At 41.3% G+C, this 19,748-nt stretch overlaps 1 protein-coding gene across 1 annotated transcript; it reads right to left on the reverse strand.

Annotated features, from left to right (window-relative positions):
* Positions 1-1,617: 1,617 nt before the first annotated feature.
* On the reverse strand, positions 1,618-9,734 carry LOC106802576 (P antigen family member 3). Its single transcript, XM_087426508.1, is given in 5 exon segments — positions 1,618-1,734; positions 5,012-5,137; positions 7,655-7,763; positions 8,560-8,651; positions 9,633-9,734. Coding segments are annotated over 4 exon segments (342 nt in total). The 5' UTR covers positions 8,644-8,651; positions 9,633-9,734; the 3' UTR covers positions 1,618-1,711.
* Positions 9,735-19,748: the final 10,014 nt, after the last annotated feature.

The raw sequence follows: 19,748 nt of genomic DNA on the forward strand, positions 1-19,748 counted from the left end.
ACTTAGAACTTGAATCCCCAAATCTCCTTCTTACTGGAGTCAGACATTGTCAATTTTGTGAAAACTCTGACTTACCCTCTTTGTGAGGATTTGATGAGGTCATACATGTACAGAATCTAGCACAAAGAAGTGGCTAACAGTATACACTCTATAAATGTGAGGTTTTGTAATAACTCCTGTTATTATTAGATTAAAAACTCAATAAATGGAGCTACTGTCATAACTGTATACAGACAGCTCCAGGGTTGGTCAGCCATTCATGACCATAAAGCACAGATCAAAACTATCTAGGCAAGTTAACAGAGCCATGACTTTTAACTTTCTGTGTATAGAAGACGAATATCAGCATAGAAACAGGAGCAGGTAGCTTTCAGAGTGATAGCATCATCAGAGGTGTCTTGCAGAGAAGATGGGCGCCTCACCAAGTTTGAAGGGATAGGAACCTGGAGCTTCCCCTTCGGTCACCGCCCTTTAAGTAGGGTCCAATAGTAAAAAAGAGATGCAATCCAGACACGGCTGAACATAGGAAACCCTAGCCCATGTTCCTCACAGCCTTGCAGAGACATCAGTTCCAGAGAACAGAAAAAAAGCTTTTACATACCAATTCATTTTTCTAGTGTAACCTTGATACCAAAATTCAACAAAGAGAGTACATGAAATAAAAGTACAGGCTAAGGTCACTCACTAGGACATACGTAAAAATCCTAAACAAATTATTAGGACACAGATTACTCATGACCAAATTGTGTTTACCTTAGGAATGTAAAGTTGGCTTAACCATGAAAACTTATCAATGTAATTCAACACATTAACAGATTAATAGAGGGAAAAATCCTATGATCATCTCCATAAATGTACTATGTTTTATGTATTCAACATACATTCAAGATGAATACTCGCAGGGGCCAGCCCCATGGTATAGCGGTTAAGTGTGCGCACTCTGCTGCTGGCGGCCCAGGTTCAGATCCCAGGCACATACCCACACACCGCTTGTCAAGCCACGCTGTGGCGGCGTCCCATATAAAGTGGAGGAAGACCGGCACGGATGTTAGTCCAGGGCCAGTCTTCCTCAGCAAAAAGAGGAGGATTGGCATGGATGTTAGCTCAGGGCTGATCTTCCTCACAAAAAAAAAAAAAAGATGAATACTCTCAGAAAACTAGGAATAGAATGCATGTACTCTGATAAAGTGTATCTACAAAAAAGCAGCACAGTAAACATCATGGTGAAATGTTGAACATTTTCCATTTCTGATCAAGGATAAGACAAAGATGTCCACTATCACCAATTCTATTCAACATCGTAGTGGGTAGGTCTGCCCAACGCCATAAAATGAGAAAAGGAAATAAAAGATAAAATGTTGAAAATAGCAGGGACAAAATTGTTGTTATTATTATTCAAAGATGATATGATTATATATGTTGAAAATGGAAAAGGATCTAAACATAAACTTTTGGAATTAATAAGCATATTTAGCAAGGTTGCTGGATAGAAAAAGCAATATACAAAAATTATGTCTCTCTATACCAGCTCAAACAAAATATAAAATTTCAGAAAAAGATACAATTTCCAACAGCATCAAATACATAGAAATAAATTTAACAAAATAGGTGCAAGACTTCTTTGGACAAAACTGCAAAACTTTATTGAGAGAATTTTAACAGTCAAATTTCCAACACAAGAACAGCCTGCATGGTTTCAGCTTGTCTTCCTTTAAACCTGTGGTTGTCCTTCACCTATAAGATAAACATAACAGTGGGATACATTACTTAGAACTTTATTTAGATGACACTAAAGAACACTACATTTTTAGTTTTATAAAATGGACTAAAACCAGAACCCTAAGGGTGACCCTTTGGCTTATATCCAGTTAAACCTCTGTAGAGACTTTGAAGGTAGACTTTCAGACACATTAACAATATTTGTTAAACACACCACTCTTTCTAGTGGTACAAAGAAGCAAAAAGACTACTCAAGTTCAGAACAGATTAAACCTAGTGCATCTATTCAGAGGTAGTTTTAAGTAGAAAGCAAAAATTCTTTATACTTTTAGTAAAAATTCAACCAAACAACAAATGAAAAACCTAAGAAACTTTTCAAAAGAATCATTTAAATGTTCTGACTTGAAAAAGTATTCTGAATACATGTAGGATATCTACAACAATAATATCACACTTGGAATTGCTTAAGTGAAATAAATAGAAAGGCTGGTATTGCGTTTGTTTTGACTTTTATTATGGAAAAGTGCAAAACTGTTTCTTTGAGCTAGTTTAGCCCTTATAAGTAGGGCAACCATTTGTCCCTGTTTGCATCCATACTCCTGCTGTAATTATGAATAGTGACTCGTTACACGCTGAAAAGCGTTCCAGTTTGTACAATAATTTATATGGTCACACTAGTTTTAAGCCATTATCATCAAAGGTAACATCAAATTGTCAAGGAGAAATAGCACCATGTCTCACAGTCCGGCCAAAAAAACATGAAGGACAGAAGTGGGGGAGAAAGAGAAAGAAAGAAAAAAAACTTGGAAAGCCAACAATCACCAAGACAAAAAGCAACAAGTGCTGGAGAGGCTGTGGAGAAATGGGAACCCTAATCCACTGCTGGTGGGAATGCAAACCGGTGCAGCCTCTATGGAAAACAGTATGGAGATTCCTCAAAAAATTAAAAATAGAAATACCTTATGATCCAGCTATCCCACTTCTGGGTATCTACCCAACGAACCTGAAATCGACGATCCAAAGAGGCTTATGCACCCCTATGTTCATCGCAGCATTATTCACTATAGCCAGGACATGGAAGCAACCCAAGTGTCCCTTGACTGATGATTGGATAAAGAAGATGTGGTATATATATACCATGGAATACTACTCAGCCATAAAACAAGACAAAATCATCCCATTTGCAACAACATGGATGGACCTGGAGGGTATTATGTTAAGTGAAATAAGCCAGAAAGAGAAGGACAAACAGTGTATGATTTCACTCATATGTGGAAGATAAACCAATACACGGACAGATAGAACTGTTTGCTGGTTACCAGGGGCTACGGGGGTGGGGGGTGGGCACAAGGGGTGGAGGGATGCACTTATATGGTTACTGATAAACAATAATGTACAACAAAAATTTCACAACAGGGCCCAGCCCCATGTCGTAGCGGTTAAGTACGTGTGCTCCGCTGCTGGGGGCCTGGGTTCGGATCCCAGACACGCACCGACGCACCGCTCATCAAGCCATGCTGTGGCGGGGTCCCACATAAACTGGAGGAAGATAGGCACAGATGTTAGCCCAGGGCCAGTCTTTCTCAGCAAAAAGAGGAGGATTGGCATGGATGTTAGCTCAGGGCTGATCTTCCTCACACACAAAATAAAAATCAAAAATTTCACAATGAAAAAAAGGAAATAAAAGAAAAAAACTTGGAAAGCCAAATACACACATATATATATAATTATATAACATACTCAATATCTGTTAGTGTCTTGTTCATACTCCATATTATATATACTTGGCCTTTATTTTCTTCACGATTATGTAAACTAGTGGATCCTCTATTCACAAATATTTTCTAAAAGAGCAATCTCTTTGATTTACTTATTAGTTGGATTATTTTTCCTTTTCCTAATGATTCATACCTATCTTTTATTAAGAATCTCTTTCTTTTTCCCTTGAGTTTATTTTTTTGCTTTATTATTATTTTTTTATATTAGATGCTCATGTAATTTATCATCTTTCTTTTAATAACATATGCATTTAAGGCGATGATCTTCCTATGAGTACATTTTAGCCATGTTCAGTAGGTTCCTGGAAGTAGTCTGAAAACTCTCTCTTAATGTCGATAGTCTAATGGAATGGTCCAGCAATGTAGAGTAAAAAAGTTTAGAAGACTAACGCAAGGTAACTTCTTCCCTAAACATCAGTGCTTACTTTAAATTCAGAAGCTCTTGTGACTAATGGCCAGCAATTGGGAAAACACATATAAACATACTTAACTTGATTACTCAGGACTTATTAAGGTTATGGTCTTTGAACTTCAAATCTTATCAATTGATGTCTCAAGGCAGAAATTTATACATATGCCACTTTTGATATGGTCAGAGGTGATGATATCACCGCATCCACATTTTAATTAGGAACAGTAGCTCATTAACACTGAGTGGAGACACAGAGTGTGCTTAGCATAGCTATCTTACAGCCACCTTGAGCATCAGTGACTACATGCACTCTCTCTACTTAATCAGCCACAGAAACTAGAAACTAGACTATCTCTTGCCATTTTATTATTTAGTCATTTGAGGCTTCCTTGGGGAAAGGATTTAAAATGCAGTTGTTAAGAGCCAGAGAATTCAGAATCTGAGAACAGGCATTCAGGACTCTGTACAGAAAAACAAACATCAAGCAGAGTTCGTTTTCTTAGTAGCCACGAAACCTCAATTCAGATGTTGTAATTTGACTCAGGTCAGGGTTTGATGATTTATGAGAAACAATTCACACAAAGCAGATTATCTTTGTATTCTACCCAACAGAACGCAAAAATCATTAAAATAATTTTTAAATATCTGATTTGAATTCACTATTTTTATAAGAGCAAAGATGTGTTTAAAAGTTAAGAGATTTGCCCAGAGTCTCACAAATTATGTTAGAGCCGGTCCCAGAACCTACTTTAGGGCCTCAGCATATTTCATACAAACTGATGTGTGTTACAAATGCATCGTGTATTTGTTAAAACTGATCTCTATAAAAGTATCTGAAAATTATTAGCTGTTGGTTAAAGGACCTATACTCAAAGGTAACAAAATGCTTTCCTATTTTATAATTCAATATAGCTTTGACCCAATTTGTTTCTATACCTGATAGTCTATAAGTCAAGCATTTAAGGTCTGAACTACATTTCAAATAATCTTTATATGTGAACTCTGTTGTTAAAGTAGCAGTAATGTTACCTCTATATTATTAAAAATATAATATTGTGGAAAAGAAACACCCCAGAATTTGCATGCTTAATGGATAACATACCTGCTTCTGGCATTTTCATGGGCTCTGGATTTCATAGTCTCTTCCCCTTGACATCAGGACCATCACCACACTCACGCCCAGTCTTTGGCTGAGCCAGTTTCTGTTGATTAGCTTCCAGGGCAAGCCCTTGCAAATAAAAAGGTTATCAATTTAAGAAGTAAAACATGAGGGGCCAGCCCAGTGGCGTAGCAGTTAAGTTCACACACTCTGCTTCGGCAGCCCAGGGTTTGCAGGTTCGGATCCCGGGTGTGGACCTATGTACCGCTTATCAAGCCATGCTGTGGCAGCATCCCACATATAAAGCAGAGGAAGACGGGCACGGATGTTAGTCCAGGACCAATCTTCCTCAGCAAAAAGAGGAGGATTGGCAACAGATGTTAGCTTAGGGCTAATCTTCCTCACCAAAAAAAAAAAAAAAGAAGTAAAACATGAGATATGAAAAAGGAAATGATAATATTCATTCCCTCTGTGTTATTAAATAATTTTAGGCTAGTGTAGTAATAAATGTGATGCATAAGAATCACAAGAGCATTATTTCAGGAGTCTGTTACCAGAAACTAGGAAAGCAGGTTCCTCTTCCTTTCCCAAGACTGCCCTCAGACAACGTAGGTGCTCCCTTTGTACTTACCTGCATAGTACTTGTGATTGTACTTATTAGTGATTTGTTTGAGTCTAACTAGATTGTGAGCTGAAGGCTGAAATCATGTCTCTCATTAGTACTTAGCATGTTACATGGCATGAGTAGACACCTATAAATGTCGAGTGAAAAAAAAGTCTTAAAAAAATACAGGAAAAAGCCCAAATTGATAAACATTCTGCAAACCGACTGGTCTATCCTCTTCAGAAATGTCAGTATCATGAATGACAAAGAAAAATAAAAGAACTACTCCAGATAAAGGAGACTAAATAGACATGACAACTAAATGCAATGCATGATCCTAGACTAGACTCTGGATCAAAAAAATTCTATAAAGGAAATTATTGTTACAACTGAGGAAATTTGAAGATACTAAATGACTGCATTTTCTCATTGTCAAATTTCCTGATTTTGATAATTGTACAGTGGTTAGCCAAGAGAATGACTTTTTCCTTGTTCTTAGGATATATTGAAACTTTATCTAAATGATTCAGCATTAATAACAGTAAACATATTGGGATGTGTGTGTGTGTGTGTGTGTGTGTGTGTGTATCGGGGGAAGGGAAGAAGATATGAAACCAACATGGTAAAAACTATTAATAATCGGTGAATAAGTGAAAAGTATGTGAGTTAACTGTACTACTATTGTAACTTTTCTGTAATTTTTTTGCTTTGGAAATATAAAGTAAAAATTAAAAAGAATATATGACAACTACATTGTACTTCAGGAAGACAGGAGTTACTTTATTTTTAATTGTGGTTTAAAAACTCATAATATAAAATTTACCATCTTAACCATTTTTAAGTGTACAGTTCAATGAGGAGTTATTTTTGCAAAATAAGCAGGAATCAGGAATGGACTTTACATATTTATTTTCCCATATTATGAAACCTTTATTTTAAATGACAATCCATGGATAAACCATAACACATGTATAACTCCCGTATTTGCCAGAGTGTACTAAGAGCATCAGCCATCTACAAAGTCTGAAGTTCACAGCATGGATAGGATTTCAATTACAATAAAAATGTAATTTTCTGAAGGATTAGCTGAGGGGATTTTCGGGCCTGACAAATCTTACAGTTTTGACACCTGTCTCCTATTAGGGTAACCAGAAAGTTTTATTTAGATCCAAAGGCCCTATGTGTAATTTTCCATAAATGAATCCCATATAGAACAAAATAGCAAAAATAACAGCAAAATTATTTGTGGATAATTGCAAATATATTGTCTTACAGTGAGAATAAAGGAAGTGGGGTGGAAAGAAATGAATAGGCATTGTTGTCATTCATATTCTAGAAACCTTTAACAGTGGCCTGAATTACGTAAATGTCTTCCTTCAAAATACTATATATACCTGGGAGAAATAATTTCTGTCTCATGTTAATCTTTAGAAAATTAATCCTTTCATTTTTCTAACCATAGAAGGATTTAACCACCTTGTATAAGCCCCTTAAAAAATAATACTAAACCAGCTACCTATATGCCAGTATCCTGAATTATCCAGCTTTTTCCAAATTTACCATATCAAAATAGCAACAGAAGGAAACAGTGCCTATAATTCATTGAGCTCTTTTCTGGAGTCTCTATCCTGCTCCACTGAACAGTATTTATCCCTGGGCCAATACTGAGCTACCTTACAATACAGACATTAGAGTCTTCAGCATTTTAAGTAAAATCATTCACCTTTTTTTACAGCAACATAGGTGGTAGGAAGACACAAACTTTGGAATGAAATACAAATTTTGTCATCAACAGTTGAGTGCTCTTTGATAAATACAATCTTTCGGCCTCAATTTTCTCATTTATAAAATGGGAGAAATTTCTTACAATGAGGGATTGCTCAAAGCTGCAAACTATACTCTCTTTACTTTTCCAGCCAATTTGCAGGCAATGTTTGAGATCCCTTTTTATTGTTTTCTTTCCTCTTGTTACTGGTATATCATAACGCATGCACACATACATATAAACATGCAAGAGGCGTTCTTCTTCCCTTTCCCTTCACCTTGAACCACAAGTGCTCCTTCACCTTCTTTCTCTTGACCAGGTGTAATATCCTGACTCTCAGTTGGTGGTTCCTCTTGTTGAGGTTGCTCATCACTGGGCTGCTGGGTCTACAAGGGTGTGTGTGTGCACAAATAAAAAGTTTTGTTAAAAAAAAGTTTTGTTATTAATACATGTCAATAATATAAATATACAGAATACATAGATATATTTGATCATAAGTAAATCTAATGATATTTCTCCATTACTATTCAATATACTTACTCTGTTTTTTTTGTGTGTGTGTGAGGAAGATCAGCCCTGAGCTAACATCCATGCCAAGCCTCCTCTTTTTGCTGAGGAGGACCGGCCCTGAGCTAACATCTATTGCCAATCCTCCTCCTTTTTTTTCCCTTTTTCTCCCCAAAGCCCCAGTAGATAGTTGTATGTCATAGCTGCACATCCTCCTAGTTGCTGTATGTAGGACGCGGCCTCAGCATGGCCGGACAAGCAGTGCGTCGGGGCGTGCCGGGATCCAAACTGCGCTGCCAGTAGCGGAGCGTGCGCACTCAACTGCTAAGCCACAGGGCCAGCCCCTCAATATACTTACTCTTAATGAAGTTACTCTTCCCACAGAGAGGCTACTCCAAAAAAAGAGTTATCCCACAAGGACTTTGGAAGCCATTTTAATTTACTTTGGGATGGATGTGTGCAATCTATTGTTAACAAGCATGAGAAGGAAGTCATCAGGTCTATTTCCCAGGAACATAACAACATCCATTCAGGCAACACCAGAATGTAATTCTCCTGGATCAATATTCCTTATCAGTATGGAAGCCCTTTATCACTGTATCTATACCAGCTCAACAATATTGTCACAAAAATAAATTTCTACTAATAAAAAACATCAAACGTTAAAATACTTACAACCACAGGCCCAACTAGCTGGGAAGATTCTTCATCATCGCTTCTTCCTCTAGGTCTGAATGTCCACCTTATCTGCCCACTCATATTTCACACTGAAAACAGAATATTGTGATTTGGAGAACACACTTAAGAGGATAACTGTATTTGACCACTTCTGTGGCCAAATGGTGACATGTACTTCTTTTTTAATATTGAAAAGTCTCAAGGTAAACCAATGTAACCTCAATAAAATAATTTTTTAAGAAGAGAGATAACAACAACAAAATAAGTCTCAAGGTAATGTAAATGTGCATGCTTTCCAATCACATCAAATCTGGCAGCTTGCCAAGGCAACTGTTCATGTCATGGCCAAGCTGACAGGGAAATCACCTTAAGGCACACGGTAAAAGATTGGAGACTTTTCTGATGAGGTTTGGTTTCACAACTGGATTCATCATGAAAGCACCAGAAAATTTCAAGTTGAGTGACTACTGCTTTTGTCACACTCCCATCTCCTAGGCCCATTCTTCCGCCTTCCATCAAGTTCTGTTGGAACCCATGGAAAGCCTCAACCGTTCCCATATTGCCTGTGGCTGTTTTCCCACTCCAAGGGCTGAGGTGACGAGCTGCCCAGCTGCCGAGCTGCCATGCAGAAGGATGGGCCCGCTCCTCCCTTGGCACTCTGCTTGGTGCACTACCAATCTCGGGGACGCAGTTACAAGCCCGCGGCGTTCCCTGCTTCTGGGCCCTTTCTTTACCGCCCGCCCCAACCCGCCCGGCCCAGGGCCCCACTGAGGACTCAGTTCCGTGCTCTTTCAGCAGTCCCAGGCGCCTCCAGGACCCGGATACCTCCAATAACGCCCCCAAGACTCACCCCATCTTCCTCACACCCCCTCCCCTCCGCGGCCCACCGTCCTCCCTCGTCCCGGCCCCACCACGACGACAAGAGTCATGGCGGCTGCGACGCCAGTGAAGAGGACAACGACCTGGAGGACCCTCCTCAGAGGCCAGAAACCATGCCGCCTGGACCCGCCGAAGCCTGCTGGCTTCCTCCTCACTCTTAAACTCCTGGGAAGACTGATCTGTGTACCTACCGGCTGAGTCTCTACCAACAAGAAAGAAGTCAGACGGTAAAACGCCACCCTCACACCTCGGTGCCCGGGGAACGTTATGCACCCCCAACACTAACGGCTGATGGGAAGGTGCGTGGCACCGGGCATGCGCGCGCACCAGGCATGCGCGTTGCATCCTGCGTGTGCCTCCCAGGCTGGGTTCCCCGCCCACCCCAATCTCCACTGAGGACTCTGGAGTCTGTCATATGTGGGTAGTTCCTGGTTCCCCCAGAACCCAGATACCTCCAATAACGCCCCCAAGACTTGCCCTCTCTTCATCTGATGCACTCCCCTCCACGGCCCACCTTCCTCCCTCATCCTGGCCTCGCCATGATGACAAGGGCTATGGTGGCTGCTTGTGAAGAGAGGTAGAATGCCTGCTAAAACAGAAATGGCAATATACTCTGTAGGATTGATACAAGACCCAGAGTCTCTTAACCTAATATTCAAAATGTCCAGCACATAATTCAAAATTACTCAGAATATGAAGAACCAGGAAAATCTCAACTCACATGGGAAAGACAACCAATGCACATCAATGCAGAGAAGACTGATGTTGGAATTATCTGACAAAGTCTTTAAAGCAGCTATTGTAAAAATGCTTCAACAAGCAATCCTGAACACTTTTGAAATAAACATAAAAATAGAAAGTCTTGGCACCAAAAAAAAGAGAATATTTAAATAAGAAACAAATGGAAATTTTAGAAGTGAAAAATATGATAAAATAAAAATCTCACTGGTTGGATTCAACAGCAGAATAGAGACGAGAAAATAGTGAACTTGAAGCTAGATCAATAGAAATTATTCAATCCAAACAACTCAGAAAAAAAGAGATTGAAAGGAAAATGAACAGAATCTCAAGGACTTGTGAGAAAATACTAAAACACCTATAATTTTTATCATCAGAAACACAAAAGAAAAAGTGAAAGAGTATGGTGATTAAAATATATTTTTTGAAGCGATAATCGCTAGAAACTTCACAAATTTGGCAAAAGATATAAACCTACAGATTCAAGAAGCTCAGAAAACACCAAACAGGATAGACCCAAAAAAAATCCAGGCCCAGACATTTCATAATCAAACTGCTGAAAACTAAAGAAAAAAATCTTGAAAGCAGCCAAAGAAAAAGAATGCATTCCTTATAGAGGAACAATGAATCAAATGACTGAAGAATAGGAAGTGTCTCAACATGTCTAAAGTGCTGAAAGAACTGAACTTTTGAATTTGGTAGAATTCAACCCAGAATTCTACATTCAGGAAAATATCCTTAAGGAATGAACGTGTAAAAAAGACATTCAGAGATGAAGGGAAACAAAGAGAATGTGTTGTTAGCAGACCTAAAAGAACTGCAGTCGAAAGTTTCAGACAGAAGGAAAATAGCACCAGAAGGAAACTTGGACGTCAGGAATGAAGGAAAAGCAGCAGAAAAGGGTAAATATTTGGTCAAATATAATAGACTATTCTTCTTTTGAATTAAATTATATTTGAGGATTGAAAGCAAAAATTAAAACATTGTCTGATGGGGTTTCAATGTGTGTGGATGTGATGTATAAGATAACTATAACATAAAGAGGGGGAGACTAACGGGACCTATACGGTGGTAAGGTTTCTATGTTCCATGTGAAATGGTAAATATTGATTCTCAGTAGTCAACGAAGAGTTAAGTATGTATATTTCAAATTCCTAGATGAATCACTTTAAAAAGTATACAAAGAAATACAGTCAAAAGCACAATTAAAAGGAATAACCCAAAGCAAAGCAAGAAAGCAGAGAAACAAAAAACAGAGGGAAGAAACAGAAAACAAATGATAAAAGGATATATATAAATCCAAACATACTAGTAATTACATTAAATGCAAGTAAAAGTCAAAGATTGTAAGGATGAATTCTTTTTTTAAAAAAAAGGCAACAGGGGCCGGCCCAGTGGCACAAGCGGTTAAGTGCGCGCGCTCCGCTGCGGCAGCCCGGGGTTCACCGCTTCGGACCCTGGGGGCGCACCAACACACCACTTGGCAAGCCATGCTGTGGTGGTGTCCCATATAAAGTGGAGGAAGATGGGCACGGATGTTAGCCCAGGGCCAGTCTTCCTCAGCCAAAAAAAGAGGAGGATTGGCAGATGTTAGCACAGGGCTGATCTTCCTCACACACACAAAAAATAAAATAAAAAATAAAAATAAATAAATAAAGGCAACATGGGGCCGGCCTGGTGGTGCAAGCGGTTAAGTGCACACACTCCTCTGCTGGCGGCCCGGGGTTCGACAGTTTGGATCCCGGGCGTGCACTGACGCACTGCTTGGCAAGCCATGCTGTGGTGGCGTCCCATATAAAGTGGAGGAAGATGGGCACGGATGTTAGCCCAGGGCCAGTCTTCCTCAGCAAAAAAAGAGGAGGATTGGCAGATGTTAGCACAGGGCTAATCTCCTCACAAAAATTTAAAAAGGCATCATGACCCAACTATATGTTATGTACAATAAACTCACTTCAAATATAACGATATAGGTAGGTTAAAATAAAAGGATGGAGGGGCTGGTCCAGTGGCATATTGGTTAAGTTTGTGCACTCCTATTGGCGGCCCAGGGTTCACAGGTTCAGATCCTGGGCTCAGACTGAGGCACCGCTCATCAAGCCATGCTGTGGCGTCGTCCCATATAAAGTAGAGGAAGATAGGCACAGATGTTAGCCCAGGGCCAGTCTTCCTTGGCAAAAAAGAGGAGGATCAGCATCGGACGTTAGCTCAGGGCTGATCTTCCTCACAAAAAAAAAAAAGAAATAAAGAAAGCTCAAATGACTCCATTAATGTCTGACAAAGTAAACTACAGAACAAAGAAAATTACCAAGCATAAAGAGAGATATTACAAGCTGATAAGAATTCACCAAGGATACATCATAATCTATAATGTGTGTGCACTTGTGTTGGGGGTCCCCAAGACCACCCCAGGTTCAATTATTTGCAAAGAGGTTTCACAGAACTCAGCATATAGCTGTACTCATGGCTAAAATTTATTGCAACTTAAGGATACTAAGCAAAATCAGCAAACGGAAAAAAGTGCCCAGGGTGAAGTCCAGAGGAGAGCAGTACAAGCTTCTAAGAGTCCTTTCCCAGTGGAGTCACACAATTCATTCCTCTAGCAACGAATTGTGATAATATGTGTGCAGTATTGTCTACCAGGGCAGCACATTAGATACTCAATGCTTTCTCCCTAAGATCGGGAATGAAGCAAGAATGTCCGCTCTCACCCTTATTATTTAACATTGTATCCCTAAGATCGGGAATGGGCAAGAATGTCTGCTCTCACCCTTATTATTTAACATTGTATCGGAAGTCCTAGCCAGTTCTGCAAGGCAAGAAAAAGACATAAACGGCTTGCAGATTGGGAAGGAAGAAATAAAACCACCCCAATTCTCAGATAACATGGTTATCTGCATAGAAAATCCCATGGAATGTATTTTTAAAAATACTAGAACTAACAAGTGAGTTTAGCAACATTGCAGAATACAAGTTCAACACACAAAAATCAAGCGTATTTCTATATACTAGCAATAGAAAAAAGAAAACCAAAATTTGAAACACACACACACACAATACTATTTTACAATAGCTCCTCAAAAAATCCAACAAACATGTGCAGGATCTGTGGCTGGTGAAAACTGCAAGAAGCTGATGAAAGAAATAAAAGAAGACCTAAATAAATGAAGAGACATACTATGTTCATGGGTTGATGGATTCAATATAGTTAACATGTCAATTGTCCCCAAATTGATCTATAGATTTAATGCAATTCCAGTCAAAATCCCAGCAGGATTTTTTTTGTAGATACAGACTTATCGATTCTAAAATGGATGTGGAAAAACAAAGGAACTAGAATTGTCAAAATAATTTTGAAAAGGAAGAACAAAATTGGAGGAGTAACACTGATTTTAAGAATTACTGTAAAGCTACAGTAATCAAAGCCAGCCCTGGTTGTCTAGTGGTTAAGATTGGGCGCTTTCATTGCCTCGGCCTGGGTTTGTTTCATCAGGGAGCCACATCACCTGTTGTCAGTTGTCATACTGTGGCAGCTGCATGTTGCCGTGACGCTAAAAGCTGTGCCACCGTATTTCAAATACCAGCAGGGTCACCCGTGGTGAACAGGTTTCAGTGCAGCTTCCAGACTAATACTAGGAAGAAGAACCTGGCCACCCACTTCCGAAAAAGTTGGCCATGAAAACCCTATGAATAGCAGCAGAGCATTGTCTGATAGAGCACAGGAAGTGAGAGGATGGCACAAAAAGACCGGGGCGGGGTTCTGCTCTGCTGTACTTGGTCACTAGGAGTTGGAATTGACTTGATGGCACTAACAACAACAAAGGGTAATCAAGACAGTGTGGTACTGGCAAAGGGATGGACCTTTGTTAAATATCAATTGGCCATATTTGTGTGTAAGGGTGTGACTAGGAAGGGGAAGCACAAGGGAATTCTGTAGCGTGATGGAACAGTCGTGCATGCTGAATGTGGTGGCAGTTACATGAATCTATACATGTGTTAAAACTCACAGAATCCCCAAAGCCAATTTTACTGTATAATTTTTTTAAGTAAATGTTAAAAATTTTGTCAATCAAGCAGGTGGGCATCCTTGCTTTCTGTAAAACTATTTTAACATAGGTGTATGTATGCCTAAACAGTAGTTTTGTTTGCTTTTGAGCTATATATAAAGGGAATCCCATAGCATGTCCTCTCTTGTATCTGACTTCTTTCACTTAATATTTTTTGTGTGTGTGGTTTAGTTCATTTCATCTCATAGCTGTGTAGTATTCCATGGTGTCAATATAACACAACTTATTTATGCATTTCCTCTTGATGTATAATTGGGTTGTTTCCCGTTTTTTGCTATTACAAATAGTTTTACTACATGAACATTCCTGTATCTCTTCCAGGTTTACATGTATGTGCAAGAATGCTCACCACAGCTAGTCTAGGATGCCAAAAAAGTAAATCAAGTAAATGGTTAGTAAACCTAACCATCCAATAGGAGAATGACTGAATAAACTCTGGTTATAATAAATGGTGACATATCATCAAAATCACTTCAAAACGTCTGAGCCCGTTTGGATAAGTGACGCTAGTGCTCATCACCGGTGTTACGATGATGACTCATGGCTCTAACGACAGCAGATGGGGCACTGAGCTCATCTCAGGGCTCCCTGAGGACAGAGATGAGGACAAACCTGAAGTGACAGAGGACAAACCTGAAGTGACACTGGCAGCCGGCCACCACAGAGCACTACAGACAGGACCTCAACTCGTCCCTGGCCCATGGTTCTGACCTCAGAGCCTCCCCACCTGTCTGACTGCCCCTAGCCTTTCCAAGAAGGCAGCCCGAGGCCATGGCTGAGGTGGCCCAAGTCGGCCCTTCCCTACCAACTCTGACCGGCTCCTCCTCCTCTTGGCCAAATATGCTTTCTGGACGCTTCAGATCCCCCTCCATTTGTAAGTGACCCCCGCATGCTGGGAGTGTAATTGTGCCCATTGTGCAGGTGAGGAGACAGGGTGAGAGAGGCCAGGAGCTGGGCCTGCAGCCCCACAGCAGGTCAGTGGGCAGGTTGTGGGTGGGCCAAACCTCACCCCACAGCCGTATATCCCATGAAGCCATACAAAGCTTTTCTGCTGCCTCCTCCTCTGAGGGGCCCTCCATGTCTGTGTCTCCCTCAGATCAGCAGCCCTGGTTCAGCTTCTCGTCCCAGCTAGGGGTTCTAGACCCAGAATTCAGGCCCTGGGAGGGGACTGGGTAGAGGCAGAGCTAGCAGCCGGCCAGGACCTGAATGGGATATGGGGGCCTTTTCCTAAACCCCAGGCTCTGCTGGAGCTGCCCCCAGTGCCTTCAAGATCGAGGGCTGTGCCCTCAGGACAGGCTGAGCTGTAGCCCAACATGTCCCGGGGTCCAGGCCACAGACCAGTCCATCTTGTGGAAAAAGCATGTAATGCAAACTTTCAGTGAGAAAAAGATTAAAAATAGGACAACTTCCTTTTAACCATGAAAATAAGCTTCTGTTAAGAGGAAGAAGAGCAGGTTGGGGGAAAAGGCCAGCTACAGAAGATTCTATACAGCACTAAGACCAGGGTCCTCCAGGAGGAAGAGGCAGAGCTGGCCCTAGGCTGCCCCTAGCTGTCCACACACAGAGAGGGAGGCTCTGAGGGACACTCAGGCCTGGAGCTCACGCACCCAGAGGCCTGTGACCCTCTCAGGTGTGAATTTTAAACCTTTGACCCTCCTCTGTCTTCTCCGAAGCCTTCCCGGCCTTGGAGATGAGAAGACTCCTGCTGGCAAAGGCTGGTGTCACTGTTATGTGACAGTCCATGGCTGAGCTGTGCCTGGTGACACCAAGTCCTCACCGTGGGACCAAGGCTTCAGTCAGGCTTCCCTGAATGAAAGGAAAAGTCCACTTTGACTTTAGCAGGAAGCTCAGATTTGGACCTGGACTCACTCTGGACCACAGACATCCAGAATGGGAAGTGCAAGGGTTGTTGCATGTTGGGTGACAGCCAGGCTGAGGACTGAGAGCCAAGGACAGAGAGCAGGGGCCACGGTAAGATGAAGATACTGGGCCTAGTAACAAGGAGAAGAAGGATCCCAAAAGATCAGAAAGGCCCTTGCAAAGGACTGTGCTCGGGAATGCAGAAGGAACTCAGGGCCTCAGTTTCCTCATCTGTACACTGGTGATAATAGTTGAATTTACATCATAGAGTTGGTATGAGAAAAGCATGATTCATGGAAAGTGATCCACCAGTGTCTGGCACAGAGTAACTGTGAGGTAAATGCTGATGTAGTTATTGTTATTATTACAAGAATCACTCAATCTTACTTAATCACTTAATTAACTGTTGACATGCTCTTCTTCCCAGGGGATGAGCACCTTGCTCCTTTCAAGGATAAGCCCCATCTGTCCACCTCTGTGGGAACACTGGCAGTCACCACAGAGGCCTGGTGAGGGAGGGGGTGTTTGATAGGCAGAATAATGGCCCCCAAAAGATGTCCACATCCTAAACCACAGGACCTGGAATATGTCACCTGACGCGGCAAAAAGGACTTTGCAGATGTGATTAAATTTAAGCTTTTTGAGATGGGGAGATTATCCTGGGTTATCTGGGTGGGCCCAGTGTAATCACAAGGGTCCTTATAAGTGAAAGAGGGAGGCAGGAGAGAGAGAGTCAGAGTGATTTGATGTGAGAAAGACTTGACTGGCTATTGCTCTTTGAAGATGGAGGAAGGCGGCATGAGCCAAGGACTTCAGGTGGCCTCTAGAAGCTGGAAAAGACAAGGGAACAAATCCTCCGCTAGAGCCTCCAAAAGGAACACAGCCTTGAGGACACCTTGTGAGACTTCTGACCTCCAGAACTGTAAGATAATACATTCGTCTTATTTTAAGCCCCCAAGTTTGTTGTAAATTCGTTACATCATTAACAGGAAATACTAGACAGGGAAACACATGTCCTCCCCACTCTCTTCCTTCCTCTCAGGCCTCCATTGCTGTCACAAATGCCCAGACCTGTGGCCCCTGTGAGATGGTGCCCCTGGAAGGAGGTGGTGGCTCTGTCCCCTCAGTCAGCCTCAGTGACGGGGGAGATTGAGGAGGGTGCAGGCCCCCTGGGGAGGGTGTGTGGGGATCTCGAGGGGGCAGGCTGGGAAGGGGCCTGGGGTATAAAGAGACCCCCGCCCTGCGCATTATCTGCTGCTATAATAATACACACACTTGAGTGTGGGGACGGGGTGTCGTGGGTGACAGTGATCGTTAAGAGTTCTAGAGGGGGCTGATCACAGCTGACTTTACTCAGTGCTTGCTGTGTGCCAGGCACTGCCTTAGCTCACTGACGTGTTATCTCATTCAACCCTCACCATAACCGTGTGAGGATTACGTGCATATTCTCTGTGCATCCCCTGATGACAGAGGAGCAAAGGGAGGCACAGAGAGCTTGAGTAACTTGTCCCATCGTGACATGGTGGCAATTTAGTCCTGGACTGTGTCACTCCAGAGCCCCTCCTCTTGCCCGCCCTGCCACATCTCCTGGATTACTAGATCACTCAAATGTGGTCACGAGTGAGGGCCATTGCTTTCCCCAAAGCCCAGTGGGCATTAGCCCCCTTTTATGAATGAGGAACTGAGGCTAGGAGAGGACAGACGACTTGCCCAAGGTCACACAACCAGGACTTGGGGGTTCTGGCTTTTTTTTTTTTTCCCCTGAGAATGGACCATGTTCTATAAGTAAGCAGAAGAACTTTTTGGAACATTAGGAAATATAATTTACAAGAAATTTTTAAAATATATCTTATTTTGAATTTTAGAAATGAATTTTCCTACTCCTTACAAAATCATCTTGATACTATGACTCTCTCCAGTCCACATTTTTTTTTTCGGTTCTGGCTTTTAAATGAGATCTGCCAGGCTCTAAAATCATGTGCCCTCAGTTACCATGGGTGTGAATGAGGTCCAAGGGGAGATGGACTCCAATGTCTGAGGACAAAATGGTTAGATCCTATCCATCCTCTGAGAGATGGTGTCCCCACTCCATGGCTGGTGTCAGGAGACACAGAATAAACAATGTCCCAAAACAATTTCCACAGAGAGGGCTGAGGGAGCTTCGGTAGCTTCCAGGACTGAAGGCAAGACCCTGACCCCAGGGAACATTCTGAAGGAAGTAGGCCACCTACACTTCCTGGTCTCGACAGGGAAACCTGGGTTGCTCAGAGCCTGTGTTGAGGAGTCCCAGAGAGCCACATTAGTCCCACTGCTCACTACATTTTATTTTAGTTGTGATTTCTTATTTTGCCCAAGAAGTGTACATTTTAATGAGTATTAATGAATTGCACATCCATGATCCACTACCCAGGTCAAGCAGTAAACTCTCATCGACATTCCAGAAGTCCCCTGGATCACTTCCCAATCACATCCCTCCCTACCCCAGAAGTAAACACTATCATGACTTGGTGATAATCATTTTCTTGCTTTTCTTTATAATTTTACTAGCAATGGATTCATTTTGCCTGTTTTTGAACTTTGTGTAAATAGGTCATACAGTGTGTAATCATCTGTATTTGGCTTCTTCTGCTCAACATCATGTCTGTGTGATTCATCCAGGATGTTCCATGTAGTTGTAGATCTTTCATTGTCATTATACAATATTCCATTCTGTGAATATACAATTTATTTATATACTTATTGGCACGTCTGGTTTTTCTATTTGTAGTTTTTAATATATTCTAGGTTTGAGCCTGTCATCAGTTATGTGTTTCAACTATCTGCTCCCAATTTGTGTCCCAATTTGTGGTTTTCATTCTCTTTATGGTGTTTTTTGATCAACATTCTTTTTTTTTTTTCTGAGGAAGATTCACCCTGAGCTAATATCTGTTGCCATTCTTACTCTTTTTGTATGTGAGCTGCTGCCACAGCACTGCCGCTGACAGACAAGTGATATAGGTCCATGCCCAGGAACTGAACCCGGGCTGCCAAAGCAGAGCGCACTGAACTTAACCACTAGGCTACTGGGGCTGGCCTAAGACATTTTTAATTTTAATGTAATCGAATGGTCTATAATTCTCATTTATGCTTAGTGTTTTTGTGTCTTCTTTAAGAAAAACTTTTCTACCATGAGTATATGAAAGTATTCTTCTATATTAAATTCTCAAAGCTCTTTGATTTTGCTTTTCACATCCAGGTTTTGAATCCACCTAGAATTATTTTTGTGTTGTGAGGTAAGGATCCAATTCATTTTTTTTCAATATGGATAACTGATTGTTCCATGCATTGAAAGTCCAACCATTCCCCACTGGTCTCACAATACCTCCTTGGCCACCTATTCTGTGTCTACATATGAGTGGGTCTGTTTCTGAGACCACTGGTCTTTCATTGGTCTATTTGATTACCCTTGCAGCAATATCACACCATCTTAACTGTTATACCTTTATAATAAGTACGGGTGTCCTGGCTCGTTGGCACTTTCACATAAATTTAAGAATTAACTTGCTATGATACACACACACACAAATCTATTGAAATTGCGACCGGATTTGCACTGAACCTACAAAACAGTTTAGAGATAACTGACAACTTTATGACATTGACTCC

This window comes from Ceratotherium simum, chromosome X (genome assembly GCF_057802395.1).
Source record: "Ceratotherium simum simum isolate JZ-2026a chromosome X, ASM5780239v1, whole genome shotgun sequence".
NCBI classification, from domain to species: Eukaryota; Metazoa; Chordata; class Mammalia; order Perissodactyla; family Rhinocerotidae; genus Ceratotherium; species Ceratotherium simum.